This window comes from Macaca thibetana, chromosome 17 (assembly GCF_024542745.1).
Source record: "Macaca thibetana thibetana isolate TM-01 chromosome 17, ASM2454274v1, whole genome shotgun sequence".
NCBI lineage: Eukaryota > Metazoa > Chordata > Mammalia > Primates > Cercopithecidae > Macaca > Macaca thibetana.
Genome location: NC_065594.1, coordinates 22,034,397 through 22,055,053, shown reverse-complemented (window position 1 = coordinate 22,055,053; position 20,657 = coordinate 22,034,397). Strand labels below are relative to the sequence as shown.

The following is a 20,657-nucleotide window of genomic DNA, read 5'->3' as shown; positions in this document are numbered from 1 at the left end:
TCTCTTTTGCCTTTCCGGACTATTGTAATTTAGGTACCCTCCTTTTCCAGCTGCATGGTGAATGGGTTCTTGCTTTTTTCTTCCTCCTCCCAACTTTTGATCCTCTCTGAATACATTTCACAGACGACCATCTTCCAAAATAACAGCATCAATTAATTTTTTAACTTAAAAAAAATCTTCTTTAGCCCTGATTCTGCCCTCTCCATTGATGTCTAGAGTGTGTGGAAGAGGCTGTGCAGAGACTGATAAGCCCCCATTTGTGAAGGTGCTTCAGTTCGCAAGGCCTTTGAGGCACTCACAAATGGCGCTGTTTATTCAGCCAGCCCCGGCTCCTGGTGATTCCATGAGTTGGCCCACACATCTCACAGGGCTCTAATAACTGAGCCACAAGACAGCCGCTGAGCCGTGGGAAGCAGCCTTTCTTCTGTGCCCGAGACTGGAAATCAGTCTTTGTTTTTGATTTTGAATAGATAACAGTTTGCTCCTTGACGTTTTATCTCAGTTAACTATTAAGGTTTCTCACCACACTTCTGTCCCGTTTTGCAGAATCTGATGACCTCCGAGGGAACCCTGCACTCAGCCATCAAAGTGCTCCTGCCCCGCTGGACGCTCATAATTCAATGGTAGATGCAGGTGGAGGTGAGAACATCACCCAGCTTCCCCAGGAGCTTCCTCAGATGATGGCTGCAGGTAAATGCCAGTGGCCAGCACAGGACACAAACAAGGCTTTTTTGAGTTCTTAGTGGAAAACTTGCCCCACCTTGAAAAATATGCATTGAACCAGGAGCCTGGGCCCTTGAAGAAATCAGTCTGTAGAACTAGTAACAATGAAAGAGCACTAAGTCAAATTGGACACATTTTTCTGTTTTGTTTTGGGTTTTCTTAAGCTTTGTGCTACTTGTTTTCAAAGTTTATTTATTTAGAAATCCTTCAGAAAAGTCACTTTAGGTAGACACCTGCATTTTCTTAATGTAATAATGTAAAAGTTTGTAAAGGAGGGAATAGGTTAGGAGGTAACACTTAATAAATTCAGTCAGGACCAGTTCTCCTGCTTGACAACGATTTTCTTATTAGATAGAAGGCCTGCCTGCTCAAGAATTACACCTAGAAACAGTAAGCCAATTAACTTGTTTTACCAAGAGAGTATTACTGCTTTGCCTCTCAGCCTTGTGACTTAACTAATGTTGTTTCACTGGGAGAAAGAAACAATTCTTCAATTTTTTTCCAGGGGTATCTCCTTAATAGCATGCTGTGTATAATATAAACTACATGTCATTAAGTTTTCTCCCAGAAAGTATTTGGAAACACTTTATGTTTATGTCTGGAGAAAACATTGCTGTAGATTATAGTTTTTTATTTTTGTGTAGTTTGGGAATGTGCTAAATGAAGCCTCACATCTCTAGAAAAGTGATTTTCTTTAAAACAAACACCCTTGCCTATGAACTCTAAATCATGGTTTGCTTTTCCCCACAGCAGCTGATGGTTTGGGGAGTATAGCAATAGACACGACCCAGCTCAACATGTCCGTGACAGATCCCACAGCCTGGGCTACAGCCATGAATAACCTGGGCATGGTTCCCGTGGGGTTGCCTGGACAGCAGCTCGTGTCTGGTAAGCTTTCTCCTGGTTTCAGAGATGCTTGCAGCAGTCCCGAAGGGTGTAGGTGACAGGTGCCTGGTAATCTCTCTGCACTGCGAGTGTTGGACATGGTCTTTTATTTATGACTGGGGCATGTTTGGCAAGTTGTACTTGAGATTCTTTTCCTCATCACCTTTCTCTTGTACCTAATAGCTGTTCTCAGAAAAAACATGCTAACTATTATTGCTATACACAGTCTTGCAACATCAATTGCATTTCTTAAAATTGGTAAATAGAATGGCTAATATTTGTTTTCCAATTTGCAAAACTCATTCACCTACATTATCCCATTTGATTGCACTGTCTTCCCTTTATGATAGGTAGATATTTCTTGTTATTGCTCTTGTTAATGTTTCCATTTTACAAATAGAGAAACAGAAGAGCAGAGTTTAGGTATCTTTTCCACATTGAAGTGGCAGAGCTATAAACAGCTCAGGTGACACTAAATTCCCTGTTTTCTGTCCACCACATGGTGGAATCATAATACAGTGCAAGCATTCAGTAGAGAAAATGTTTAGAAATATCACAAAGTCAAAAGTCATCTAAAAGATTTAATCATTGAATTTAACAGGTGTTTGCTGAGGATTTTACATGTGCCCTGTAAAAAGTGCTTTGAGAAACAGAATAAATATATATGTATATAAGTGTCTTTGAAGATCCTTTCTCTTTAAACTGAAAAAACAAAACAAAACACCAACACCTGAAAAACAATGATAAAAATGATGTGTAGAGTCAGGTGTGTTAAGTAGTGGTGCAGACTGGTAATGTAGTAATCAGATCAGTCACTGGGGCTTTAAGGAAAGATGTTATCAGGAAGCTGGGGCTTGCGCTAAGTCTGGAGACATGAGTAGGATTTATATATGCACTCATTCATTCATTCAACAAATATTCATTGAGCCACTGTCCTGGTGCAAGGGCTCCCACAGTAAACAAGACAGGTATGGTCTGCCCTCTCAGAATTTATAGTGGAGAGGTGACAACCAGGCATTATGCAGTAGTCATTGTTATAATGGCAGAAGAAAACTTCACTTTTGGCCATCAAGGTAGGTGAGGGTAGATGGTGTTCATTAAGTAGAAACCAATCGCTTTTGGAATGTTGCTAAATTTTACTCCCACATACCTGTGCACTTTATGCTGAGTTGACCAAGCATTTGTTTTTTGTTCAATAGTGGCCATAAATGAAAAATTGCAAATTAATTATAGTAATATATATGTGTGTGTGTGTGTGTGTGTATGTGTACATGTGTGTATGTGTATATGTGTACACATACATACACACACATATATATATGGTTTCTTTTTTAACGTAACAAGAAAGAACATGAAAATGGATAAGAGACTAGGGAAAGTAGGAGACAAAGGAAATACAAAGGCTGAGTTTTAAAACATTACATTTAGGATATTTATTAAAGTCTTCAAAATGCTATCAAATTCATACAACTGAAGATTAGTCTGCTCTAGGGAGGTGGGTATACATAAATGACATTTTCTATGGCTTGAACGTGTGTTTATCCCAGGCCCCTTTTCCCTAAAGCTTACCTAGACAGATACTTTCTTCTAATAACTTGAGAGTAAAGATTTCTATTTTTCCACCCAAGTTTCCCCAGTTGCCTAATTGAAATATTCAGAAAGCAGAAGTAAGTTACTCTTGTCTCACCTCCTACTTCTCTCAGAAAATGTTGTACGACTTCTAGAGTAAGCCAAAACCTTCCTAATTCATTATTTTTTTCTTGTGATTTTGAGTCTTCTGACATTTTCACCGTGACCAATTTACGATTTTCCCAGCAACTTGCCATGAAAAGAATTACAGCCCTACTCGTTATAGAAGATTTACCGTATCTGCCTGAATTACTTTTTCTATCTCCTGTGTTAGCCAAATTGCTTAAACTGTTTTTGAGCCTTTCAGGGTCTTTCTGGGCTTTCCTTCATCATTTACACAGCCTGATAATTTAACTGCACTTTGCTTTGTTCTCAGGGCCACCAGCCAACTGTTTTAACATCTTACCTAAACAATTTTTTTTTTTTTTTTTTTTTTTTTTTTGAGACGGAGTCTGGCTCTGTCGCCCAGGCTGGAGCGCAGTGGCTGGATCTCAGCTCACTGCAAGCTCCGCTTCCCGGGTTCACGCCATTCTCCTGCCTCAGCCTCCCGAGTAGCTGGGACTACAGGCGCCCGCCACCTCGCCCGGCTAATTTTTTGTATTTTTTAGTAGAGACGGGGTTTCACCGTGTTTGCCAGGATGGTCTCGATCTCCTGACCTCGTGATCCGCCCGTCTCGGCCTCCCAAAGTGCTGGGATTACAGGCTTGAGCCACCGCACCCGGCCATCCTAAACTATTTTTCCATTGTATTCTTTTATATTAAAATTTTTAAAATAATTCATCAACTCTCCAGATTACTTAACCATTCTACTATTTACATTTAGGCTGTTTTCATTTTTTCACTGTTAACTAGCCAAGTTTCCTTAAAGAACTTAGTCTCCCTGAGCATGCAAAAACATCTTACCTTTTCTATAAAATGGTGATCATATCTATTTCATGGAACTGCTGAGATTTAAATGGGATAATTTATATAACCTCCATCTGGTAAGCATACATTAAATAGTCTTCTTACTCCTTTGTTCTTATTTCTTCCTTTCTCCTTTTTGCTTTTTTTAAAGCAAGTAACATTTTGCTTTAAAACATTGCAGTAGACATTTTTATGGATGGGGCTTTTTAGCTGTTAGAATTATTTCCATTGGATAGGCTCCTACATGTGGAACTAGTAGGTCAAAAGAAATGAGTATTTTCAAGTTTCTTGCTGAGTACTGGTCGATTAATTCCCAAAATATACATATGGACTTAATATTTACTAATTTGATATGCAAAAATGGCATCCTATTATTTTATCTTAAATTATTCTATAACTACCCTTGTTTATTTCCTTATTCTCCTTCATTTTCTATTCATATTTTCTCTTTTGCAAATAATTATTCTCTGATAAATGGATACTTGGTAATTTTGTTGTTGTTGTTTATATTTGGGCATTTGTTAAACATTTTAATCCTTGGACTTCATATTTCCTGAAAATGTTTATCTAGTCCGGGTTTTGCCTCCTAATGTTAATTCTTTTTTATGGTTTTTATATTTAATTTTCCGTTTATGAGTTCTTTATTCCATTTCTAAATGCAGAAAGGTTTGCCCACTCTGGAAGTTGTTATATTCCCTATTTTCCATGCCCCCATTGACTTAAATCTGCCTTTTATTGGAAATTAAATTCTTAGGCATATTTTTATCTATTTCTGAAGTATCTATTCTGTACTACTGATTTATCTATTTTTATTCAAAGACCACATTGTTTCAGTTCTTATAGTTCTATGGTATGTTTACATGACATATCTGATGCCCTTTTGACTATATCTGGTGTGCCCCACTATTGTTTATTTTCCACATGGCCACAGAGCCACGGATGCCACTGCTTGCTCAGGTGTCATGCTGGCCACCTCTGGAGTTCTTCACTGTGAATGCAGAATGTTAGAGGCAGCCTTTTAATGTTTCAGAAGGGACTTAAAGATTATTTAGTATAACCTTCCTTCCAAGAAATCCTCTTTAAAACATTTCTGACAGGATTATGGAGAGGCTGGATTTTATGAGTACTTGGCTTTCTCCCAAAGTTTCTGATATTTCTAAATAACCAACCACTCTTCCCATATTTGTTGAAATTAAACTGACACTAAATCCCTTTCCTCACTGCTTCTTCAATTTATTGAGAGGTTAAAATTATCAGCAAAGCAAGGCGTAAAATTTTTATATCCTCTGATTTTATCAAAAGGGTTTCCCAAGAAATCAAATCCCTCATTACTGTGGTAGCACACCTTTCAGATGCGCTGTCGTGCACTTCCCCAGCGACGCCGCTTCCACTTCCCTCCCCTTTCATCATCACCAAATGTTCCCCACACCGTGATTCTGCTCCCACCTTTATGAATTTCTCTGTTTACCTTCTTCATGGGAAGTGCTACTTGAGATCATTACATTGAATTTGTTCCTTTTATCCCAAATATACCATTATACTGTTATACTCTAATCCTAAATCCCATACTCCAAAGTCCTGGCTGCTCTGTGAGATGATATTTACCTCCATTATTGTTTCTTGTTTGTTGTATTTCCCATACTTTGTTTTGGTTTTGTGAAGTTTTTTTGTTGCCTTTGCCTTTTGTTGTTGTTGTCAATACTGTGTGCCTTAGTGTAGATCCAGGTTTTTTCAACTAGTCTGTTGGAACATTTGTGTTCCATTGTTGTTGTAAGGTAGAGTGGAGGCATAAGTATTATACTTAAGTGGCCTAACAATGATGGCAAACTCTGGGTTAAACACAGATAAATTGTTTTCCTTATGGGTTTTCCCAAGGCTTTTACTATGCTAATGTGCACTAAGTAGTTCTCAAAGAGTAGAATCTACTCTGTAGAATTCCTAACTTAATTTAGCCTTTAAAAAATGCCTGCGTTAGGACAAATACCTAAAGCATGCGGGGCTTAAAACCTAGACGATGGGTTGATAGGTACAGCAAACCACCATGGCACATGTAACAAACCTGCACATTCTGTACATGTATCCCGGAACTTAAAGTAAAATTTAAAAATTAATTAAAAAACAAACTTGTGAGCCTCTCATGAGATGCTAAAATATTCACTGTGGAGATCCTTCTCCACTACCATCCATCCTTCTGTGCCTCATATGATATCCTCTGCATGATCTAGTTTACAATTTTGTTTGTTTATGTTTGTGCTGAACAGTGTCACTCCCTAATCTCAAATTTCAAAATAACTCCCTTGTGGTCAGGTGTTGCCTGAAACCTTCTTCTCAGTTTTCTGTGGCACATGTTGTCCCTTTTCAGGGGCCCCGCCTCTGGTGTCACAAGTTGAAATCTAGGATACCAAATCCTGAGCTTTGGCACCTCTTGTGTGACCAGCTGCTCTCTTCCTGTATACCCTAATTTCTTTTCCAAAGTTATAATCATCAACTGGAAGGAGAGCTGAAAAGCAGGAGCTGAGTGCCCAGCTTTTAAGTTTCTTGCCCAGGCCTGCATGGGAACTAATAGCGCTTTCTGAATATTCTCTGGCCATGAGATAATACCTTGCTTTTCTATAAACTTTTTGAAATCTCCTTTCTTATTGTCAACAATATTTCTTTAGCCGTTATTGACTCTGGGGTGATACACATCTTTTACTCCAAGCTTCTTAGCATGCCATTTGTGGTATTTTAAACACATGTTCCAGAAAGACATCATACTTCCAAATTAACAACATAGAGCCATATCCTTAAGCAGTGACTAATTTGGAGCCAACGAAAGACGTCTTCACACTTGTAAGGATCTATCAGCACCCTTAAGTGTTCCTTGGCTCATACTTCGCCCTTTCTCTTTCAGAAGCCCTGGGTTCACTATCGCTGCTTCTGTTTCCTGCCATTCTGAGAAGAACTTAGCTTTCTAACTCTTGGAAGGCTAAGATAGGTTACAAGTCCTTCTCTGTCCCCTTCACTACCCTCTCCCATTCACTGGTATTTCCACTTCTTTTCATTCTTCTCTGCTTCCTCAGAGTACTTTTTTCTAATTTCCTTCTTGGGTTGTTTAATCCTCACAGGAACACCTTCATCCTCTTTAATATGCCCAGATATGAAGAGGGATTTGTTAAATCCTTTCATCTCCTCAAGCATCACTCTTTTAACTGAGATTTATTGAGCCAGATGTTATGCTAAATACCGGGAATACAGGACATAGACCTTACTGTCATGCTTTAGAATGGTGGGAGAAACAGGAAAGAGTAAATACACAAATACAAATCAACTTGATAAGTGGTTATGCTACTAATAGATAAAGGGTGCTATAGGATGTCACTGAAGAGAGTTAAGCAGGGGAGTAGCAGGATCAGAACTATATTTTTACAGAGCATGTTTGTAACCCCTATAGAGGACTGATGGGGGTGTGGAAAGGTTGGCAACCAGACAGGAGTTACCCAGACAAGAGACAGCAACGGCAGTAATGCCAGCGATTATCCTGAGCAGTAGAGATGGAGTGATCTGAAGGGACTCGTGAGACATTTCATTGTAAAAACCACAGGAATGGATGACTAAGACCACATGGAACATAAGGAGGGTGAAGAATCAACAGTGACCCCTAGGCTTCTAGGCTTGCAAGCTGGGTTAACCATAGAGCCATTTGCTTAGAAGGTGGGGAAGGCTGAAAGAGAAGGGTGGGTAAGATGACTCATTTTCTTTTGGATATGTTGAGTTTGAGGAAGCTGTTGAAAGAAAAGCTGTGGTGAGCAGGGAGATTGATGGTCCTGGCATGCAGGAAGGAAGGCCTGATGGAGATGTGGCTTTGGTGGCCACAACATAGGGATGGTTGTTGATGCCCTGGGGACCGTAATGCCCAGACACACTTCTACTGTGAAATTAGGAGGAAGCTCTCAGATGCTCCTTCAGGTTTCAGCCTACCCTGCAGCCAGGTCTCCAGATCCCTCTCTCGTGTCCCACTACATTCCCACTATTGCAGGGCTCCAAGATTTGAAATGAGAGAAGTGGTCAGAAATAAAAAATGGAATCTGGAAATCCTGCCTGAAACCATCTCTTCAGCTCACAAATACACTCAGGACTGTCCGTTGATAAACCACCCCACATGCTTGTTTTTAAAATGAAAATCCTACTCACACCAGGAAAGGTTCTTTCTTTAGTCTCTTCAGATATTAATGGTGGCATTCTCTGACACAAGCATGATGAAGGGGATAGAGACAGCCTGGCAGGTACCAGTGGGGGTCTCTAAAGGACGATGCTCAAAGTTCTCTTTTGTTTTTATCTTCCGTCTTATTGAAAGATTTCTCACTATCAAGTGTCAGAAAACAAATAGACCCTTGACTTATGTTTCGCAATGTATGTACCTGATTTCATGTACTTGTGACAGTTCTGTTACACTCTGTGCAGTTACCCTTTCTTCCCCAGGACATCAGGACGGTACATTTGTACATTTATTTACTCACCACAGTATTACAGTATTTTTTACAAGGCACTAGAGGAACGGCAATTGGCATGACCGACCAGTGACGCTCTTCTGGAGAACACATATCTCTAAAGAAGATGTCATCAAATAATTATACAAATGACTAATTATAATCATGGGATGTTATAAAGAGGAATTGGGAGCCTAACTTTGTTTGGAGGTATTGGAGAGGCTTCAGAAAAGGTTCCTCTAAAGTAGTAATATTCAAACTAAGACCTGAAGGATAAATTAGACTTATCTAGTTAGCAGGAGGGAAGAGCAGGAAGAAAGGGAGAATTTGAAAAGATGAGAAAGTTATAAAAGCAGAAAATGTCCTGTTCAAAGACCTGAGATGAAAGGAGCTTAGTCCCTTTAAAGAAGAGAAGAGTGGGTGTATGTGGGCCAGAGGTAATGGTTCGGACGGAGTGGGATTTGCAGGTTGGTGCTTAACACAAGTCTGGTGGGATAGGCTGGGGCCAGGCCATGCCTTCCAAAGCTTGGAGTACAGACTGTATTTGAAGTGCAAACTACTGAAGTTTTAAGGAGATAAGTGACCTCTGACTCGTGTTTTTTGTTTCTTTATTTCTCCTAATAAAAAAGTATCTGACTCGTTTTATACAGACTGCGTTGAAAAATGGCAAGAGGGGAGGCTGGGTTTATGTCTAGAAGGCTGCTGTCCAAAAAGGGATGGCAGAGGTAGATGGGGCAGAGGTAGATAGCCTAGATACATCCAATGGGACTGGAATATGGAGCACCTACCATGTGCAGGCACTGCCATAGGTGCTACACATGCTCTCCTGGAACTTGCATTCTAGTGCTAAGCTGATGTGTGTGTGTCTACAGTATTTCTTTTGTTTGTTTGTTTGTTTGTTTGAGACAAGATTTTACTCTGTCATCCAGACCAGAGTGCAATGGCATGATCACAGCTAACTACAGCTTCAACTTCCCGGGCTCAGGTGATTCTCCCCCTCAGCTACTCAAGTAGCTGGGGCCACAGGTGTGTGCCAGCTAATTTTTTGTATTTTTAGAAAAGATGAGAATTCACACCGTGTTGCCCAGGCTGGGCTCTCACTCCTGGGCTTGCTTGATCAAGCAATCTGCCTGTCTTGACCTCCCAAAGTGGTAGGATTACAGGTGTGAGCCACTGCACCCAGCCTGTCTACAGTATTTCTAGAGATAAGAGGATGTGTAAAATCTGTTTTCAGAAAAAGATTTGCTTTGGCCTGTTCCATGTACTATAGAAGGTAATTGACATCTTTTAAAGCAAATCAAAGATTGTTCTCAAATAACTCTCCACAAATGACAAAAGCCTATATCCTTGTTGGCTAGAGATGTTACAGACTTCTTGTTAAATGCTTAATATAGTATTGTCATTTTTTTATTCCATGTAATGAATAAGATAAAGTTACTTGCTTAATATTAGGTTGACTTCTTCTGAATTATGAATGTAAAAATTTTTTTGCCCTATGTATACTACAACAAATATATATATATTTAAATTTTATTCTAGTTTGCACCTCTTGATTAGCTTAATCTTTATTTGCTCTGTTGTACTCTGGTATATGTACTACTCATTAGCCTTTTGAACTATGCTGGCTACATTCTTATTCACTAGACTAAAACTAGAGAAATATTTTTAAATAATTGCATGTATATATGTACATGTATTAAATATATACTCTACAATATATAATTTTTCTATGTGTGTATATATCACAAATACACACATTCCCTAATTTTCTTGATCAGTATCTTTAATAGCCCGATGAGCTGAGGGAAAATATTTGCATTCCACACTAGGAAATTGTATCCTCTGCTCAGAGTGGACATTCTAATTCAGCAGAGAATAGAAAGAAAAGCCAGACAATTAAATTCCCATATTAAAATGAGTTTGAGTGTTCCTATACTGATATAAGTGTGTGTATATATGTGTGTGCATGCATGTAAATTGTTGTATATTGGATTTTTGCATTGGGTCAATGTCAAAGTCTTTTATTTGTAACTATGGATTAATTACATAGGGGACTTCTCTTCCATATCCATTGTTTGCTTTTATTTCCTTTTATTATTCTGCAGTCTGCCTTATAGTTTACAATGTGTTACATACTGCATTCTTGGATTCTAAGCACATGTCATTTATGTGCTAATATAATTACTCTATCATCTGTCTAATAGACTGTGCTGGACTTCTTCTATGGGAAAGAACTGTAGCTAATCATCTTTGTATTTCCTCTATCATTAAAGTTGGGTGCTTGGTAACTATATAGTTGAATGAATATGTAATTTGGTTCATTTATATAAATAATTACATAAAATGCATAATAACTGGAAAAGTCACTTTTATACTTGGTCCTTAGACTATCTAAACTATAGTTTTTATGTCTTCAATCAGTTAGATACGAAGAGTAACTATGACTTCCAGCCCCCTTATTTGACATCCATGATTTATTTTTCTCATAATTGAACATTATGTTTTCAGATTCCTTCTTTTATAAAAATGTGTCTTTCCTGTCTTTCTTTATCATGATTATGCTTTCATCTACCTTCTTGCACAGATGGAGTATATTTATAATAGCTGTTTTAGTGTACTTATCTACTGATTCTATTATCTGTGACATTTCCGAATCTCTTTCTTGATTGATTTTTATCCTTGTGATAGGTCTTATTTTTCTGTTTCTTTGCATGCCTACTAATTTATTATTGGTTGCCAGACATTGTGAATTTTATGTTGTCAGGTGCTGGACTTTTTCTTTTTCTTTCCTTTTTTGTCTTCCTTAAAATATTTTTAAGATTTTTTTTTTTTCTGAGATGCAGTCAGGCTCCTTGGAAACAGTTTGATTCTCTCAAGGCTTTGATTTTATACTTGGGTTAATGGATTTAAGCAGCCTTTAGATTGGAGATAATTTCATCCCATTTCTGAGGCAAAACACTTCTGGGAACTCTTTACCGGTATATTGCAAGGTTTCTTCTCTCTGGATCTTGGGAACTTGAGCTACTCCCTGCCCTTTGTGAGTTTCAGAAAGGTTCCATCGGTGGCTTTTGCCCCAGCCTTCGCACTTCCCTCTCAGCCTCTCCTGATCAACATGCAGCCACAGACTCTGAGAGGACCTCTGAAGATCTCGAAAGCTCTCTGTCTCTGATTGGCCCCTTCCTCTCTTGTACTCTGCCCTGAAATTTCCAGGCGCATTGGTCTTCCCAGATGTCAAATTTAGACAGACCTCGAGCTCTGTTCTGGTTTCTCTTCCTTGCATTAAACCCTGGAAACTTTCTAGACAGTGGCTGGGACTATCATAAGTTTCACTTCATTTATTTCTCCTCTCTCAATGATCACTGTCCTGCACCTCTTGTTGTACAGTATCTGAAAACCATCATTTCATATATTTTGTTTGATTTTTGAGTTGTTTAAAGTAGGAGAATAAATTCTATCCTCGTTACTTCCTGGTGGCTGGAAGCAGAAGTTTACAGACAAAGTCTTTTTAAAATGAATGTACATATTCCCTAGGGATATAAGAAGTTAAAAATCTGAGGCTATGATATGAGTGACTTTACTGGGAATACTAAAAAGAATAGCAATAAAACCTGTAATTATTTGGCACCTAATATGTGACAAATACTCTAAACATCTTGCATCATTGAAGCTTCTGCTAGCTAAATGTTATTAACACCATTTTATAGATGAGGGAACTGAGTTTAGGTGATGTGAATTAACTTACCCGAGGTTACTCAGCTGGAAGGAAACGGTGCTGGAATTGATAACCAGGTTTGTCTGCCTGAACTGTTTCCACTATATCAGGATTTGGGGGCAGATGGTTAAAGCAAAACCTCCTATGTTTTTTACCTTAGGCCAGCTCTATCTTTACACTTTTGTTTTTAAAAATAAATACCTTGGGTGGAAATACATCATTGGTGGTGGGGGTAGGGGAGAATCATAGAGATTTCTTTGTATTACATTGAAATTTAAAGATTTCAATTATTTAATTATTATGCATATCGCTTTTTGTTGTCCTTGAATGCTGCAGATTTCTGTTTTCGAACCTGGGTCCTGTGATCTACATATTGTACTAAAGTTGAACCAGGAACAACTTAGTAACATAAAGTGGACTTCTATGAGTAACACCATGGTGGTCATGTACTCAGGTTTATGACAATAACCAAAAAGTGATCATCAGTTTGGGAGAGAATATGTACATTGCAGTCTGAAAGCAAGTAACACTCTCTCAAAGAAAACAGAAACTTGGAATTTTTAATGTTTAACACGAATGAGATGGACTTGAGTGAACCTACGTACATCCTGCATGGGAAATCCAGAATGCAGAGCAGGTGGGATTGCTGATTTGGTAACTCAGGTGGAGGGAGTTCCTGGCTAATGGATTCCATCTCTCAGAAAAGGACAGGCAAGGTCATCTGCTGAGGATTAGTAGGCTGATGAGGAATGGCAAGTTGGAAGAGAAGGGAGAACGCTTGAAGGTTTCACTGGGGGAGAGACGGGAAGCTGACCAGAAATATATGGTAAGATGTCTGGACACTCTTTGAGAGCCCTGCATGGTTTTCTCCAGCACTTTTGTGTCCTCCAAATAGGCAGGCACGGAGAGGGAAGGTGGGGTTTATCCAAGGTTGGATTTTAACAGGTGGGGAGAAGGAAAGGATAAGAACACGAAGAAGGCATGAGCATTTTCAGGAGAGTAATTTTGGAGCTGGACTACACACTCCTACAAGAGTGGGGGTGGAGCCATGAAAAAGGGGCTGGGTTGATGGGGCAAGAAAGTGGAGGGGTGGTTGGATGGGCAGAACTGAGGATGGCAAGCAAAGGGTTGGAAAGGTGGGAAAGTGCAAGGACAGAGGGGCGTTAGCCCATTACAGCAGTATGTGGAGATCCTGCCTGCGGTCTTTTCAGGAGAAAAAACTTTTCCTTCAACACTGAGGAACTGTCTCTGCAACAGGCAGATGGTGGCTTTAGAACCTGAGGTCTTAGGTTTGAATCCAGGCTTGTTCCCTTAGCTGTGTAAACTTGGGCAAGTGAGTTAATTTCTCTGAGTTTGTCTGTAAAGGAGAGGAAAATCATCGTCAGAGAACTGTTGCCTTTTCTAGAATCGGTAAAGTGTGGTACATATTAAAGGGATCAAATGTGTTCGTTTATGTTACCCTCGTTGGAGAGCAGTTTAGGATGGCATGGGGAAGGGGAGAAGAGTGACCTTGGATGACTTCCTATTTTAAGGGAATGAAGAGAGAAAACTTGGCCCCTGTAAAAAATGATCCCCTTGTCCTGACATCCTCTATTGGAGGAGAAGTGACAACCATTCTCTACAAGCCATGTGGAGGCACCCACACGTACCCAATGCACACCCACAAATCATAGCTCTGTGACACTGAAGCTGACCTTTGGACAAAGCCAGGGTTAGGGCTGCTGACCCCACAGAGTAAAAAACCTACATGTAAGTTTTGACTCCCCCAAGACTTAACTACCAGTAGCCGGATGTTGACCAAAAGCCTTATAATAATGTAAACAGTTGATTAACACATATTTTATATTTATGTGTGTTATATGCTATATTCTCACAGTAAAGTAAGCTAGAAGAAAAACAAATGTTATTAAGAAACGATAAGGAAGGGGCTGGGCCCAGTGGCTCATACCTACAATCCCAGTACTTTGGGAGGCCGAGACAGGTGGATTGCTTGAGTCCAAGAGTTTGAAACCAGCCTAACCAACATAGTGGTAAAATCCTGCCTCTGAAAAAACAAACAAACAAACAAACAGTGGGGCATGGTGGCATGCACCTGTAGTCCCAGCTACTCAGGAGGCTGAGGCAGGTAAATCGCTTGAGCCTGGGAGATCAAGACTGCAGTGAGCCATGATTGTGCTAGCATACTCCAGCCTGGGTGACAGAGACCCTGTCTCAAAAAAAAGGAAGAAAAGGGAAAATACATTTACTGTTCATCAGGTGGAAGTGGATCATCATAAAGGTCTCCATGCTCCTCGTCTTCATGCTGGGTAGGCTGAGGAGGAGGAGGAAAAGGCAGAGTTGGTCTTGCTGTCTCAGGTGTGAGAGGTGGAAGAGATGAGGGAGTTGGAAGGGGAGGCAGGAGAGGCAGGCATACTCACTATAACTTTTATTGAAGAAAATCGGTGATAAGTGGACCTTCAAAGTTCAAACACATGGTGTTCAAGAGTCAATTATATTAGAGTATTTTCTAGTCATCTGTTTCAGCATCCTCTGGAAAGTAGATTTCTGGGCCTATTTTAGACCTTCTAAAACATGAGGCCTGGAAACTGCAACTAAAGTTTGAGTCCTTGAAGTACCCCAGGTTCTTGGCTGGTGGAGAAACAAAAAAAAAAAAAAACTCATTTGGCCTTGGAATGGGTAGGGAAGCTTCTCTGATGCTACATTTCTGCCGTCTTACTTACAATGCAATTTTACAATAAAAGTAGCTCAGCTGTAAAGTACCTAAAACATAGTTGCATATGCAAATTAAAACTCGTATATTGAGTATCTGCTATGCTGGAGCACTGTGCTGTGGTCTGAATGTTTGCATATCCCTGCATTCATATGTTGAAATCCTAACCCCCAAGGTGATGATATTAGGACATGGGGACTTTGGGTGGTAATTAAGTCATAAAGGCAGAGGCTTCATGAATGAGATCAGTGCCCTTTTAAATGAGACCCAAGAGAGCCCCCTCACTGCTTCCACCATGTGAAGGTGAAATGAGAAGAGGCCATCTATGAACCAGAAAGTGGGTCCTCACCAGATGGCACATCTTCCAAGTGCCTTGGTCTTGGACTTCCTAGCCTCCAAAACATAAGTTTCTGTTATTTATATGCTACCTAGTCTGTAGTATTAGTTACAGAAGCTCCCCATAGACTAAGACACACAGTATATAATCTCATTTAATTGGTTATTATCTTGAAAAAAGATGTTTTGGTCATCAAGACAGACATGATTGAGCTGTAATAAACTATATTTTCCTCTTTAACAGGGACATTATCCTGCTATCTATCATAGAAGATACAATTTTGACCTTGAGGCTTTACTTCCGAATGTTTATGCCTATAGGGCAAAAGGACTCCTTTTCTTTAAGGGGAAGGAGAAATATGGTAGTCTTAAAGTTCACTAAGTCTCTCTGACCACAAGGGCATCTTTAAAGAAATATTCCTCACTTCCCTGGATAGGCGCCTTGTGACCTCCGTCAGTTAATGCATCCTAGCCATTTATTCCATCTCAGCAGGAAAAATGAGCCTCAATACCCTAATGTGAGGTGACTCCAGTCTCCATGGGGACCCTATGCACAGAGTGAATCACTGCTGATGAGGTTCTAACCAGAGACATTTTCATGAACTGTGCAATCACTCAAAAATGTTCATTTTATACTTTCAAGACTTAGTGGCCTGTCTTGGAAACCATGTATTGGAGAACATCTTTTTGAATTTGTTCATCCCCAGCTGTGAGAAAATACTGCCTAGTCATGGGTAGGAAAAAGGCAATTTAGAAAAATAATAGAGGAAAACGATGATTTCATCCCTGTCTGAATTTTGTATGTCATTCTTGCTGGGGCTTCGCCAGGAGAGGGGCAGGCCAGAGATTCTGCAGGGGCACCAGAGGAGCCCAGTATGCAGCAGGCCTCAGCCACCAGAGAAGACTGGAAAGGGCATGAAAGTGCGAGAAAGGCCACTCAGTATGGCAAGAGGAAAGCACAGGTCTGTGCGCCCTGGAGAGGTGGTGTTGCTCCTACCCTGCTCTGTCACCTGGTGGCGAAGTGGCCGTGGGCAAGTTACACAGACTTCAAGGGCCTTGCAGTGCCTAGCTGTCAAAGGCAGGTATTCAGGCTCCCTTGAAGCTCTGACTTTCTAAGACTTAGAGGGAAAAATCTTAAAAATCAAGAACATAAGACATTAATATGCACAATGCTAAAATGACTAACGTCTGGTTAATGTCTGGAAGGAATAAAGCAATATGGTGACTTTTAACAGGAACCACAGGAAGAGTGTGTCTCCTGAAGTTAAGGTAATCTTGGCCAGGACTGGTGGCTCACGCCTGTCATCCCAGCACTTTGGGAGGCCGAGGTGGGTGGATCCCCTGAGGTCAGAAATTCAAGACCAGTCTGGCCAACGTGGTGAAACCGTGTCTCTTCTAAAAATACAAAAAATTAGCCAGGCACGGTGGTGTGCGCCTGTAATCCCAGCTGTTCAGGGGGCTGACACAGGAGAATCGCTTGAACCCGGGAGGCAGAGGTTGCAGTGAGCTGAGATGGTGCCACTGCACTACAGCCCGGGCTACAAGAGCAAAACTCTGTCTAAAAAAAAAAATCAAGGTAATCTTTTTGGTGGGGATGATATTGTTTGTTTGTATATCTGGTCTTTAATGGATGCAGAGAGCTCCTACAGAGTCAGTCACACATACAACCATGTGAGTGATGCCGGAGAATCACTGTAAGGAACTCAAATCTTGCCAGGCTTTGAAGAAACAAATGGCAAGAAAAGGAAGGACATTTTCCTGCCAGTTTCCAGGCTTTTGACGTAGCAGTGGCATCTGCTGAGTAACCGGTACCGGAGGACAAACATGAAAATGAATAGTAATTTAGATGCTAGCAATTAGATGGTCTCAGTTCAAGCAATCTTCAGAAAAGAGCAGCACAAGTAGAAATTTTCTTATCAGTAAAAGGTAACCGGGGTACATGCTATCTGAAATCTCAAATAAGTGGCCATTGTTTGTTTTCATTTGTAATTGTTTTCATCATGGCTCTATCTGATTACTGAATTTACAGTTCTGTAAAGAAACTTTGTGGAAATATGAGCAGGAAAGAACAAGAAATGCATATTTTCTCACCTGCATCCCCTTGGCAAACCTCTTGCTGGTCCTGAGCCCATCGCAGCCTACGTGGGATGGGCTGCTTCTTTGAATGAGTAAACAAAGTATTCTGCTTTAAACAGCTTCCTGCTGGGCTCCATGCTTGTGGATAAGGCCATGTTTCTTCGGATCACATTCATGAGAACGAAAGCAACACTGGGGCAAAAATAGTGAAAGTATGGATAATTAAGAATTTATTGTGATATGTTTGTCACTATATAAGAAGATAATCACACCAACTCAATGTTTGTGGAAATCATAAGATTTGAGAGTTTGAAAGGACTTTAGATAATAATATCTCGTGCTAGTTTTGTTTTGTTTGAAGACAAAGTCTTACTCTGCCCAGGCTGGAGTGCAGTGGTGCAATCTCGGCTCACTGCCGTCTTGACCTCCCAGGCTCAAGCCATCCAAGTGATCCTCCTACCTCAGTCTCCTGAGTAACTAGGACGACAAACGCACACCACCACACTTGACTAATTTTTATATTTTTGGTAGAGATGGGGTTTCACCATGTTGCCAGGCTGGTCTTGAACTCCTGAGCTTAAGTGATCTGCCCGCCTCGGCCTCCCAAAGTTCCAGGATTATAGGTGTGAGCCACTGCACCCGGCCCTGGAGACAATATTTCATTTAAACCTTAGTGATCTGCCCCGCAGTAGTGAATGTGTAACGCTGTTCCCGTGCTCATGGCAGATGTTGCTAGTCCATCAGAGGACTTTCTTGCTACTGAGGTAGAATGTGCACTTCCATTGCAACATAGCACTCCAAGGAGCCAACACCAGTTCATATGTGAAGAAATCTAGCTGCCAGTCTTTCTGCTAACACTGATCTGGTCCAGCCCTTGCATTTTTTTTTTTTCCTGTAAAGGTTTTATTACGTGTGGAGGGGAGGGATTTCTCCTTCTTGGCAGCCACTTTCCTCATGGAAGCCATGACCAGAATGTTGTTCAGCTCCTCTGTCTTCCTCCTCCTTGGCCTTTTCTTGATGAATTTGAGGGCCTCTTTGTCTTTGGAGACTTGTGGCAGCTCCATGGCATGTTGCATGGGGCAAAGCCACATACCTCTCGGATCACATCTCCCATGAACTTGGTGTGCTTGGTGGGATGTTCGTGCCAGCAGCTGTGCCTTGGCTAGCTTGTGTTCTTGGTCACCTCGTGGCCCTTGTTTGAGGCCCAGGGCCCCAGAGTAATGCAGAGCCATGGCTGCCGCTCATCATTGGCTGCCGCTCATCATTGGCTGCCACAGCACTTTCATAGGATGGACAAGGAGACAGGTCTGCAAATTGTCTTGTTTAGTTCTACAGAGCAATGTGTCTTGATTGGTTTCTCCACTTTTGATAGATTTGAGAGAAAGACTGTAGGCACTCTTGCTTATTCCTTTCCTTGCCTGATGAAGAACATGCCAAGTTCAGGATGCCATTGAATTTTCACTCAGTGAAATTGGCTAGTCATACAGGAGCAGCTTAACCTTGGGCTGATCAAGAGGAGACTTCATTTTTCATTCATTCTTTGTAAGAATTTTGTAGATATTAAAGGAAAAGCCTATTGATATTGCACAAGTGTATTAGTTCATTATGTATTGCTGTAAAAGAATCCCTGAGACTAGGCAATTTATGAAGAAAAGATGTTCATTTGGCTCACAGTTCTTCAGGCTATACAAGCACAGCACCTGCATCTTCTAGGCTTGTGATGAGGTCTCAGGAAGTTTACAGTCATGGTAGAAAGCAGTAGGTATGCCCACTTAGCAAGAGAAGGAGCAAGAGAGAGAGGAGGTAGTGCCAAGATCTTTTAAACAACCAACTCTCCTATGAATAACAGTGAGAACTCATTCATTTCCATAAGAAGGGGCCATCCATGAGGGATCAACTCCCATGACACAAACACCTCCACCAGGCCCCACTTCTAACACTGGAGATCACATTTCGACATGAGATTTGGAGGGGACACACATCCAAACCATATCAATAAGGCAACTGAGATGTGGATCAAATTAATGAACCACATTCATTTCTTTACATTCGTAGAGTCTCAATTATTCCTTGTTTCATTTTTAATTCTTGTAACTTTCTTTGTGCTAGAAGACCATACTTAATCATTCATCCTCTCTTTATGCTGTATCTATTTGTCCGTTCACCCATCCATCCATCCATCCATCCACCCACCTGTCATTAGTCCATCCATCCATCCGTCCATCTATCTAATCTGTATGTTCTGCCTAATGATGAGTCACTTAATGGAAAGAACTATATTTTATTCATCTTTGTGTTTCTTATGCCTCCCAGAACCATTCTTGTTATGCATTGGTATTCAATAAATATGTACTGAATAAAAAATCTTTAGCCTGTGATTTCTTGCCCCTTTTACCTAATCTGTTTTATTACAACACTATAAACCATTTGCCCACTTTCTTTCCAATTTGAAAAGAAGAAATTAAAAAATACCTTTCTTAAAAGCTTGTAATTACCTTTTATCAGGACTTAGGCCTAAACACCCATAGCAGGTAGCTCTGAGAATACTTAAGTTTCTTGGAATCACTTGTACTTCCAGCCAAAGGAGTGAAGTACTATTGTGTTTTGGCTGAAAATGAACTCTCTTCGAGCAGCAATTAAAAAATACAATGCTTCACATTATTTTCTCTTATTATTGGTCATCTTCCTTTTTATATGAATTATTTCTAATGACTAATGTAAAATATCAAAAATGCCCGCAGAGCTATGCCTGGTTTTGCCTCAGACTTTTTGATACTGACTTATAATTGTCAGGATAGGGACCCGTCCCACTCCAGCAGCCTCACACCAATTTCTCGTGGCTGAACACAGAGAAAAGAACACAGCAAAGATATTTTTTCAAAATACTTCTAAGGAGAATCATTCATTTTACACTTTGAATGAAAAAACAAATTCATAAGAAAATCAGTAGCTTTTAAAGAAAAACATATTAATGATTTTAAATGTGTGTAAATGTGAAACCAAAATATATAGAAAATATTGAAACTAAAATTTTATTCTCAAGAAAAAAAAATGGGTATTTGAATGAATATTATATTCTTCCTCCGGAGTTTAGCTCTTGTTGCCCAGGCTGGAGTGCAATGGCATGATCTTGGCTCACCGCAACCTCTACTTCCTGGGTTCAAATGATTCTCCTGGCTCAGCCTCCTGAGTCACTGGGACTACAGGCACC

At 40.3% G+C, this 20,657-nt stretch overlaps 1 protein-coding gene across 5 annotated transcripts in view; it reads left to right on the top strand.

Moving 5' to 3' along the window:
• ENOX1 (ecto-NOX disulfide-thiol exchanger 1) overlaps nucleotides 1-20,657 on the top strand; it is a 578,892-nt gene that overhangs the window by 369,923 nt on the left and 188,312 nt on the right. For 3 of the 5 annotated variants that reach the window (XM_050766189.1, XM_050766188.1, XM_050766186.1), the window contains 2 exons: nucleotides 547-690; nucleotides 1,474-1,611. In XM_050766189.1, the coding sequence (XP_050622146.1) occupies nucleotides 621-690; nucleotides 1,474-1,611 (208 nt within the window). In that variant the 5' untranslated portion in view covers nucleotides 547-620. Of the gene's footprint in view, nucleotides 1-546; nucleotides 691-1,473; nucleotides 1,612-12,712; nucleotides 13,151-20,657 lie in introns of those variants that run through there. The other 2 variants (XM_050766187.1, XM_050766190.1) reach the window with 2 other exon arrangements.